The following is an 11,588-nucleotide window of genomic DNA, read 5'->3' as shown; positions in this document are numbered from 1 at the left end:
TAAAAAAGCTTCTGTAGACTCAGATTTTGAGATATATAAAATGTCCAGGACCACAGGATACAGTGGTAGGTACTAGCTGGAACTTGCTTCCCAGAGGGTAGACTGAATGGACACTCTACAGCCCCAAATATATTTAACACTGCACAGTTCAGAGGCATCTTCATCATCTGTAACCATAAGATCATGTAATTCATTCCCAGACACTAACTTGGAAAGAAACAAGGCAGAAAGAAAAAATTTGAGAGTTTGAGAATTTTCTTAAAAGAGCTTAGTTCCTATGACATAGATTAGATTAATTATAGGAAAATAGAGTAGCCACATCTGTATGTGAAAAGTATTTTTTTTGTCATCTCCGTGTATTTGAGGGGTTTCCCCAAGATTTTTGAAAATCTGCAGAGCAAATTTTTGTATCATTCAGTGATATATAATCTTCCAGGCTAAAATTAAAAATCCTATTTTGGGGCCATGACCCAAGGAGAGAGGATTTGCAGATGCGGACAGAGGATGGTCAGTATAAGGTAGAAAAGAGGCATTAGTAAAAGTTCTGTAAAGTTTTGAAAAATAGAGTCAACTTTTCAGAAAGGGAAGCCCAGTGATATCAGCAAGACTGGGACATATTTGGAGAAGTACTTTTAGAAAAAGAGATTAGATTTCAATAACTAATCAGAGAAAGAATATCCAGCTACCATTTAATTAATTAAGTCCTCATAGGGATATCCAAGGAGTCAGCAAATACATTCATTGTCAGTCTTCTGTTGTTGTGTAGTCGCTAAGTCATGTCTGACTCTTTGTGATACCATGGACTGAGTACACCAGGTTCTTCTGTCCTCCATTATCTTCCGGAGTTTGCTCAGATTCATATCCATTGACTCAGTGATGCTATCTAACCATCTCATCCTCTGTTGCCTCCTTCTCCTTTTGCCCTCAATCTTTCCCAGCATCAGAGTCTTTTCCAATGAATCAGTCCATCACATCAAGTGATCAAAGTCTCATGAGGCCTAGCTAAATGAATACCTGTCCACCTTTTGAGTCAAACAGCTGAGGCTGAAGAATATTTACTTCCCAGGAGTAAAGAGGACCATGGTTGGAGACTAAGTCTTAGCACCCGTGCTCTTCAATAGAAGGTCCATGGCATGCAGGACACCCAGAAGTCCCTATATTTAAAAAAGGGGACAAACTGTAGAGCACTGCTGGACCTAGGGATGGCAGGGGACAGGATGTATAGATCCCTGCAGAGATGACTTTGAGCCTGGGGACAAAGGTCTGGGGTCTAAGACTACAGTGGTGAATGTCAGCACAAAGGCTGGATAGGGAAATAGCACCTCAGACTAGAGAGCAGTTCCAATCAGCTGCTTTTCAACAGGGTTCAAGTAGAATCCATAGAAATTTAAATGAATCTGAGGCTCCAGTTTCCCCTACTGCCACAAAATCATGTCAACTGTATCCTTTCCCCATACATCTGGTTATGTTAGAGAAATATAGGCTGGGAGAGAGGAAATCTGAGAGACTGAGCATGTGATCTAAAGAGACTGAGCATCTTCTTAAAACGATTGTGAATTATTGTACTGGACTCAGTTTGTTGGGTTATTCTAAATTGGACTTCCTAGGTGGTGCTAGTGGTAAAGAACCCACCTGCCATTGCAGGAGATGTTAAGAGACGCATGTTCTATCCTTGGGTCAGGAAGATCCTCTGGAGTAGGAAATGACAACCCACTCCAGTATTATTGCCTGGAGAATTCCATGGACAGAAGAACTGGGCAGGCTATAGTCTATGGGGTCACAAAGAATCGGACATGACTGAGTGACTAACACTTTCACTTTTCACTTTCAAAATGTATACACTTCCCACTTCTCACATGCAGTTGGTTTGTAAGGAAAATCAGATGGGTAATGGGATTTTAAAATTTTTTTCTTGGAGCATCTGGGGGTAATAGAATGAATAATTTTGTAATCCTGCTATTTCACAGATTAAGTTAATAAGGAAATAGTGTCCAAAAAGCCAATTAACAAGAAAACTCTTTTATTGATAGAAAAACAGAACAAAATTTTCATGAATTCTGGTATCTGTTTTATTCTGTCTGTTGGATATACTCAAGTTCCAAAATCAGTTGTTTTTTTTTTTTTTTCTGTTGCTGGTCTTGTTGTCATCATTATTGTTGTTGTTAACCTCTCAATAGAAAAAAAAAAAAAATCCAGTGAAATCACATGCCCCTCCCTCACACAGATAGGACCATCTTAATAAGACATGTCCCTAATTAAAGCTAATTAAATTCTATCCTAAGCTAAGCATTCCTACATGGCACCAATTGTATTATTAGGTTGGTGACATTAATAAGTATTGATTTCAAGCCATTGAAACTGTTTCTCAAATGTTATCAAATAAATAAAAAACAAATCAGAATAAGATTTACGTTCAATTCAATGATTAAGTATCCTTCAGTAGATAGGTCAATTTATCCTAATGTAAACTAAAACATCTATGAGCCACAAACACTAGTTCCAAAAAAGAATAGCCCAGATGAGTGGCTTTTCAGATTTAGACTCAAAGTCCAGATTCACATGGGAATGGACCTGAGGAGCCTGACCAGATTAAGCTTCTGGTTCTAATTTAACCTACAACATCCACATAATATCAGCTAGCAATTGCTCAACTGTCACCCACAGAAAAGCATTTAAAGCATGCCTGCACAATGGAAAATGGAATTTTAACCATTATCTAATTAATTAAATTGATATAGATAGAAACAGTGGAAAAAGTCAGATGCCAAAGTTTTTTAAAGCTACTTTATCCATATTTTCCAAATACTACTTATCAAACTAAACAGATAATGGTCATATTTTCACTTTACCTTTAGCTATGCAGATATAAATTGTATCTCCACACCACATATAGGCTGAAAATTAAAAATTGAGCCACAATCCAGGTTTGTGGTCTAGATGGCCCTAAATCTCTTCTAGGTATTTTTGTTTTCCATCTAGATATTCAGACCACATAGATATGGTCATAAATTCAGTATCATTGCTACATTTGAGTCACTAACAAGGAAAGGAAGCTTATCTAATTACCAATTCCCCCGAGTCAAACAGAACTCTCCCCTTTCATTAAATAAAGAGAAAGTCATTCAGATTTAACTCCAGAGAAATAAGTGCATGCATATACCCAACTTCTCAGTATCCTCTCTGGATAAGAGGATGGAACAACTATTTGGTTTCCATCTCATTCTTGTAATGACAGAAAAGAGAATACAAAAAGTCCATTGTAAATTTGTACAAAATGTATGCATATATAAATACATATCTATGGGTGTATATAAATTCTAAAGAAGATTATATCCATCTACATCTTTAAGATTCAGAGTCCTATACAGTTGACATAATGGTATTCTCTCTCCAATTTTCTTATCTTTAAAAACAATGAGAATCAAGCATGCCACCTTATGAATACTGAATAGCAAGTGCATAAGTTGAGCTGTAGCTATAGGGATTTGAAGCAATTAGTTTGACGGGACATCAGTGAATAAAGTAGAAAATTTGTCTATTTCCAGATTCCCTTTTGTTTCATATAAAATGAAATCCAAAATGCCCTGTTGGTAGCATCCCAAACTCCTGAGACTGTCAACTGAGCTCTATAAGAAGCAATGCTTTAAACAGGGTCTGTGCAAATTGCTTGGATATGTGCTTATTGCAATAATTTGGTGTGGGAACTGGCATTACTAAAATTTCATGTGATTCTCTATCTCAGAAAAAAACCTCAAGTGACACCACCAGAAGCTTATGGAGTTCTGAGAATATTAACTCAGCATGAAATTTGACTCACAAACCACATCCTCTTTACACAGAGCACTATTAAAAATATTAAACCATAGTCAATTAATGGAGAAAGGTGTACATATTAAAAGGTGCACAATTATAGCATATTATGGATGTGTGGCTATGTTTAGAGGTATCAAGATCTTTTTAAGACAATATACATAATGTTTTTATTTCTCCTGTTCCCTCTACTCCTTTGGGGAAATATTATACAAGACAATTTCATAATTACCCCCTAGAGTGTACAGGTTGCTTCTTGAAACTGGATTATTATTGCATGCCTTGAATGCACTATGATTCATAAGGCAAAAACGTATGAGTAGCTTCAGCACCAAGGAAATGGAATCATCATCCAGCACTGCTCACAACAGAACATCTTATTGCTTTAATAAAATGGGAAATTATTCGCTGTAAAAAGTGCACCAAATGAAGGGGAGAAAGTAATATCCATGCACTTAGTGGAGCTCACTGGAAATGAGGAAGCTCCCTTCTGAATCCCTAATTCTATTCAAATTTCAAGCCCCAAAGTCATTCTGTAATAGGGTATTAAATAGCTATAGCTAGATGAGGGTGAGCTACAAAAATTAATGGACTTTCTTCTTCACAGTGCCTTAGTCATTCTAATGTACAATGTAGAGCTCTGATATACTAAAGGATTCCCAAGTGGACTGAGGGAGTTAATGCTCTCTTTTATCTATTACTAGGAAGTGACTAAGGCACTGGAGAGAATCTGGTTCATTGTTTAATATATTGTATCCAAAGATTACACCTAGTCTTCCTAGTATTACAACACTACATGCTTAAATGATGATCCTCTGTGCTTCAGAAAAGGTCTTGAGTGGTATCTAATCGGTGATTAAAATTTAGCTTATTACCTCAATTTAGAAAAGATGTAAATTGAGTTTGGGCAATTTAATAGATGGCCTAAAATCTCAGAGGTAATGTTTCCTCTAAGAGCACATACACCTGGAACCAAGACAGAGATTCTAGAACTACTTGTTACTTGGGAGAGGGATGCACTTAGGGGCACTGTTGCCTTACATCCTGCAGGTTAGTAAGGTCCCTTTTAGTTGAGCTTTTTGTGGAACATTCTCATTCATACATTTTCCAAATTTGTTCCCAAGAAAGGATGCCTCTGCATACAGTTAAGTTATAATATGCTTCTGGACCCTTCTATCATCAGCCCAAGGGAAACAAAGTGGTAAATAACCATAGGTGGATTCCATTTGTAACACAGATGGCCTTGTCTGGAATTAGGAGAGAGAACAAAAATATTTAATTTTGTCTCTCACTTTCCTTTTTCATAGTCTTTTTTCATACATCCAATGAAGTTAGGTAAGCCAGACTGAGAAAGAGAGACACTCTTTAACTGCACCCCAGATACAGGAACAGATTTCTAACTAACAAGTTGCAGAATTTTTATTCTACAAGCAGTTACTGGATTAACTTCTTTTAAAATTTGCATGTCCTGTCATCCAAATTGCCCAACATCCCCACCAGTCTCACCCCCAACACATACAGTACAAGCAAGCACACACACACACCACTGCCTCCAGGTGGTAACTGCATGCAGGGAGGACTACAGCCACTGTTTAAATATCAACCATGTTTTAATAGATGGCATTCCTGCACATCCATTATTTGTTTGTTTTCTGTTGTGGTTGTCTCTGTCATTTGCAAAAGAAATAAGAAAACATAAGTATCATCTTTTTATAACAGTCTACTACAGGGTAAGGTACAAAAGAACACTTCTGGAAACAGCAGAAGCCAGGCCTGACCACTGAAATCCTCATCCAGTGGTAACCATTATATCAACAGCTAAAGAAGAACACGAATATACAGTTTGGAGAACATAGTACAGAATTATAGTTTGCTTTTGTATTTGGTACCAATATAATAAATATATAACAAAGGCGCACGTGTTCTAAAAATTAAACAGAAACATTCTGATTGGTTAAACACTGCACTTTCAGTACTGCACATTGCCTAATTTATTTTTTACAAAAAAAAAAAAAAAAAAAGGTAATGTATGCAATGTTTAATAAGAAGAAAACCAATAGTACATATAAACCCGACTATAGAAAAAGAGGAAATAAACCAACAAAAAACTAGCATATTCACTTCCCAAAATAGCCCCTTTTGCACCTGCACAACCAAAAATGTAACCAGTTCTGAGACAATTTCAGCACCAGATCTAGCTGGACAGCTCCCGGATCCTCCATGAATCCTGAAATGCCACAAGTCAAAGGTGTACAGGTGGGGGTGGGGCAAAGATAAAGGACTAGATTCTGTCATTTAAACTCATTTAAAAGATTTTCAATAAACTTATGCTCGACCAGCAAGGGGCATTTCTAAAAGTAAATTAAAATCCCTGGTCCTAGAAAAGAGAAACTGAAGGTAAGAAGAGGGCTGGCTGGAGAGCGGTACCTGTCATAAACGTTTTTCAGGACATGTCTCTGTGGCCTCTTGTAGTCCTGGTGCTTAAGTTTACGTTTTCTTTATAGTGTACTATTGCCTGAGCCCAGCTGAAGATAGGAATGGGGAAAGGAGGGAAGCTGAAGGAAAAGTGAAAAGCTTTGGGGGTTAAGGAGAAGAAAGGTAATGAACCTTAACTTGACAGCTATGTACAACACACCAGGCCCCTCCACTCCCTTTGCTCCAGGGGTCAATGCCTTTTACATATTTGGTAGCTTGTGCGGTTTCTCCTCCGTATTGTGGGGGGCGCAGGGTGCGAAGGGAAGACGCGTCTTTCATTGACAATGAGAAATTATGTGATTTGTCATGCGCTTGGATCGTGTAATTAATATTATAATAATTACTATAAATATTAATAATAAAGTATTATCAGCGTTATTTCTTCTTCCGAGACTTCCCTCGCCCAATATTTACAAATACCGCACAGTGCCTCGGCGGAGGAGAAACAGAGAGGAGAGGGAGGACAGATAAGGAAAAAGGGAAGAGGAAAGGGAGGCCACAGGAAAGTGGAAGAGAAAGACCGGAAGGGAGAAAAAAAAAAAAAAAAAGCAAGGACGGCAAAAATGCTGGAAAGGAGGAAGGGAAGAGGAGAGGGGCTAGACAATCAGGATAGTACCACCGCTTGCAAAAGGCCCTCGCCAACTGGGTCCAAACAGGAGGAGGCTGTGTGTGCTCCTTGCGGACTGGGGGCCGGCGGTGGAGGCGGAGCACAGGGAGCCTGGCATGGGAGGCCAGGAGGAGAAGACGAAGAAGAAGCGCTGGATGGGGCGCAGAAGGCAGAGTCCCGGGCCTGCCTCTCCAGCCGGGCTTCTTTTCCTTGGGTGGAAGCCTGGCCTCCCTCGGGTTGGGGCAGCCCCCTCCCGCCGCGGTTGCCGCCGCAGTGATCCCGCTCGTATTCCTCCTGAGCCCTCTGCATCTTCCTCTTCTTCATCCTACGCTTGTGGATATGGAAAGTGGAGAGGGACAGCACGATGAGGCAGAAGATGAGGGTGACCAGGACAATCAGCACCAGCGTGGAGGAGAAGGACTGGAAAAGCTGCTGTCCCACCTGCGTGATGCAGGTGCCACTGCTACCGCCTCCTGCGCCTTGGCCACGGGCGCTCGCGTTGCCGCTGCCGCTGGCGTTGGGGGAAGCGAAGGTCCGGTTGAGGAGACACGGCGGCAGCGCCAGCCTCAGCTCCTTGGGCGCCCTGGCACTCATCGGCGCTGGGCTGGGAGGGGCTGGGCCCTCAAGACTTCCTCTTTTGAGCACACGGTTCTCACCAGCCAAGAAAAGGACGGAGCCCGCAGCACCCAAAACTACTCCCTGGCGTGGGAGGGGATGCGCACGCGAGCGAAGGACTAAGGGAGCAACTGTGGGCAAGCAAACTGGCCAGGGAGCGAGCGGTGCCCAGGAGATCCTCTCCGGCCCCGCCTCGAACGCGTGTCCGCGCGCCCTTTTCCTTTGCCAAAGCACCAGGCTGCAAAGAGAACAGGCTTGGTTAGGATCCCGGCCGCTGCCCGGGGAGCAGAGAACCGGAATGATCAGCGCCACTGCAAAGCGGCCCTCTGAGCGCACTGCTTCAGCTGGGCGCTGCCAGTCTTCACAGCCCACAGACCCCAGTCCGCCCGCCCGCCCCTGGCCGCGCACCAAAGCCTTCAGTTCCGCTCTCTCGCCACTTTGCGGAGAAGAGGGTCTGCGCCGACACCGCGGAGATGCCGATTACTCAGCAGATAAAGCAGCCTCCCTGCGCCCTCCACAACTTTCTAATTGCAACAGACACGCAGCCACTTCGGAACGCGGTCCTCGCTTCTCAGAGCGCCGGTTCGCCTCTTTTCTGCGCCCTCTCAATGGATGTCTTCTCCTGAATCTTACCCTTCCCAGCACCCACCCTGGGCCGCCGAGCCGGCTCCGGGAACGCAATCCTCCCTTGGGTCCCCCGCCCTCCAGACCCTCCCTGAACGATGTCAGATCCCTTAGGTATCATTCCCATGGGGGTAACCCTGGAGCCACATCCCACTCCACCCCTGTCCGCGGCCACGGCTGACACGCAGGACTGCGCTCCACCCTTGCTCCAGCTTTCTTCCTTGGTACCTCCCCACCCCCCAATCAAAAAAAAAAAAAAGCACAGGCTGAAGCACCTTTCTTAGCTAAAGCACATCCCTACAAACGCCCTCTTTTCCCCATCTCTCTGTGTCTCCACCCCCACTTGACAGTATCCTGCTTCTAATGGTGCTGGAAATGAAAGGGGGAGGGTTCCCGCCTGCAAAGTTTGGGGAACGGACCTTCTCTCGGGCCTTTCCAGACTCAGCCTGAGGGCCCTGAGGCTCTTCCCGGGGACCAGAGCCAGGAAGACCCTTAGCGTGCAGCAGAGCCCCCTTGCCGCTCTCGAGAGGCCGCTGCAAACTGTTGCACTGCGGAGCAGCGAGGCGGCGCGCAAGCCCGGGCCGGGGCAGGGGCGGGGGCCGAAGCCACGGCCAGAGGTGCCTGCTCAGGCCGCCAGGGCTGTCCTACCCGCTCGCGCCTGGCCACCCGGCCGCCCCGAGTTTCAGTCGCCCTGCGTCCCTTACCTGGGGCCGCCAGCTGGCTGCAAGGAGGGAGCCCCGCCGCGCGGCTGCAGTGTCGGCTGCAGAAGGCGCGGAGTGAAGGGGCCAGAAACCGAGCCGCGCTGCCGCCGCCGCTGCCGCTTTGGGGAGCTCAGCTCGCAGCCTATTGCCAGAGAGGCCGGTGACGTCAGGCAGCCACCGCCAGGGCTCCAAGCCACCCTTCAGGCCCCCACCCCACCCTCATACCCCAACACCTCGTCCTGGCAAAGCCAGGCTCTGCCACACAGGTTCTCAGTTCCCTGCTGTTTCCCTGCCCAGGCGCTGGGGAGTAATCCCCAGCTCCACCCTGTAAGCAACCCACCTTCCGCAGCGCTCTGCTTGGGAAGGGTTGAAGCTTCGTTCTCTGGCTGCCCGATTCTTCACCCTCACCTCTTGCCCACGTGGTCCCAAGCACACATTTTTACACTCTAGAGATCCCTCTCCCCTCAGGGCACACAATAGATTTCCTCTCTCTGCTGACGAGGATCGTCCCTTTCTCCAATCCTGTCTGTGCTGGCCTGGCTCTGAACAGAAACTGCGTCCGTGAGAGGCGCATTTCTGAACACAGATGTGGCAGAACCTGAAATACAAACGTGAACATTTATTTAATATCAAACAATGCAAATGAACCATTTTCCTCTCCTATAAGGTCAGAATCTCCCACTTATCTTTCCCTCTACCCAACTCAGGATCCTCCTCTCTTCCCTCACGCACTCAACTCCAGGCCCAAAATAACACTCAGTGTATTAAATACTCCTTGTATGCTGACAATCTAGACGCTCATGAGCACACACAGCACGCAAAAAGCTTATAAGGCAGAGAGATGAAAATCATTCAGAAAAGTGCAGAAATGAAACCCTATGAAAATTGCAAGCATTGTGCTTCTTACAGAGTACCCCATTTATTGGCCCTAACACTTGCAAAGGTGTCCCTTGCCTTTCGGTAGTATTAACAGTAGTCTTTCAGCACAATGGATAGGACTTCCTGAAAGATTCTGCCTAAATCTGGGCAAAGACTAATGAACTATTGGTTTGGAACCCTTGGGAAAATATGAATAGCACATTTGACTACAGTAGCCAACTTCAAAACAAAGTATTCTCATATTTTTACTATAGAAAACAGCAATTTCAAATATAATGTATTGGTCTTTGAAGGCATTCAGGTGTCTTATTAAGTGTACATTTCCTTCTTCCCTTACAGTTTTGTTGCCTTCCCATCTTTGAGTCCAATACAGTGCCTGTACAATTCTCTGTTGCTAAATTGAGTGCTGCAGTATTCACTGCTGCTTTTTCCTGCTGTGCCTTAGAATTGAGGAAGAAAAGCAATAAATGGTAAGCACCTTGTATTTGCAAGCAGAAGGCTTTGTAAGAAAGATGGTTTCATGTTTGTGGTAAACAGTTGTCTGTAATCTGGGGGTCCCTTCTTCTGAACCTGTGTTCCTATCTAGTCCTACTCTAACTTTTCCTTTCTCTCTTCTTACCCATGACACATATATGAGAAAAATACATATTTTCTCCCCTAGATTCTTTCATTCATTTGAATAAAAGTCATCAACATTTTTCCATAATAGTTTCCATTAGAAAAAAAAACAAAACATATCTCTACTGAAGCTAATAGGGCAGTACATGTTGAATAATGCATGGTTTCTTGAGAGCATGGATTGATGCCTTTGGCCTCCAGAGTCACAGAGTTAATGATGGTCAATGACCCCAGTGCTGGTTTAGGTTTCTTTCCTGGAGTGGGGACACCTAATGCCTTGTAAAAGCCACCTGCCACATTTAGCTATGCTGACTTTGATGGGCTCAAGTTCTAGAAGGGTGGGCCTTGTTTTCACTATGATCCCTGAGACTTCACCATTAACTCTTAACATGCAATGCCCCATTTGGGTACACTTTTCTTGCTCCTGAAAAGTTGAATCTAATCAGCATTTTGTAAAGCAAATTCAATTTTAAATACTCCAAAAAGAGATCTGGCTATTTAAAGAGACTCTTTAGAAAAAGTGTCTTGTAAAGCAAAGAATTTTTACATAGTAAGAATTAACTCCCACTGGTCTGTTTTCTAAAATTGAAAAAAAAATAAGTTGTCAGATTTTCCTAGTGCAAAACGTGCATACTTTTTATAATACACAGTACTGGGATTGCAATATATATATAATGGGATTTCTTTTCCATACCAAGCTTCTAGGGCATGTGATTAGGCTGCCATTGTTCTTATTCTTTTGTTATAAATGATAACCATCTGTTATAACACAAGTGCTAAAAGTGTCTGCACCATTTTCCACAATCTATGAAAAGACAAGGTCTTGCCTTGGAGAATTTACAATCTGCAGCAGATGAATGTGATCCACAAGACAATGGTATTTAACTGGAAATGATTTAGGTAGATTAAAGACATCAATTTTCAGGTCACTTTTTTTCTCCTTCCTCTCTCAAGAAGAAGAGTCTGCAGGTTTATAATTTGTTCTAACCCAGAAAATGAAAGCGCTCAATAGATAGAAGTGGGTGTCACTGGGTAGTATGATTCAAGCCCCAAGAATACCAGTGACAGAAAACACGCATACCTCTTGGGCTGCAAGAACTGATCCCGTTGAGTCGCTGTATGATTTTGGCACACCTGGCACAATGGCAAGACTTCTTCCAGACAATATGTTGCCAGTGTTTTTACGACCAAACTTTTCAGGTAACACTTGCAAGAGTGGAAGACCAAGAAGCCTCGGAGACTCCCATGATCTCCTGTTA

General features: G+C 43.4%; 1 protein-coding gene across 1 annotated transcript; it reads right to left on the bottom strand.

The window, feature by feature from the left end:
* Positions 1 to 2,003: 2,003 nt before the first annotated feature.
* Positions 2,004 to 8,980, bottom strand: C15H11orf87 (chromosome 15 C11orf87 homolog). Its single transcript, NM_001302937.2, has 2 exons — positions 8,836 to 8,980; positions 2,004 to 7,745 (listed from the first exon to the last, which is right to left on the bottom strand). Exon 2 carries the CDS (start codon positions 7,484 to 7,486, stop codon positions 6,890 to 6,892), a length of 597 nt encoding a protein of 198 aa, NP_001289866.1. The 5' UTR covers positions 7,487 to 7,745; positions 8,836 to 8,980; the 3' UTR covers positions 2,004 to 6,889.
* Positions 8,981 to 11,588: the final 2,608 nt, after the last annotated feature.

This window comes from Bos taurus, chromosome 15 (assembly GCF_002263795.3).
Source record: "Bos taurus isolate L1 Dominette 01449 registration number 42190680 breed Hereford chromosome 15, ARS-UCD2.0, whole genome shotgun sequence".
Classification (NCBI taxonomy): domain Eukaryota; kingdom Metazoa; phylum Chordata; class Mammalia; order Artiodactyla; family Bovidae; genus Bos; species Bos taurus.
Note: the sequence above shows the minus strand (reverse complement) of the source record. Positions and strands in the feature narration are given on the sequence as shown.

Bases quoted from the DNA above. Each gene is read 5' to 3' on its own strand.
- C15H11orf87 (NM_001302937.2), bottom strand. From the start codon at position 7,486: ATGAGTGCCAGGGCGCCCAAGGAGCTGAGGCTGGCGCTGCCGCCGTGT.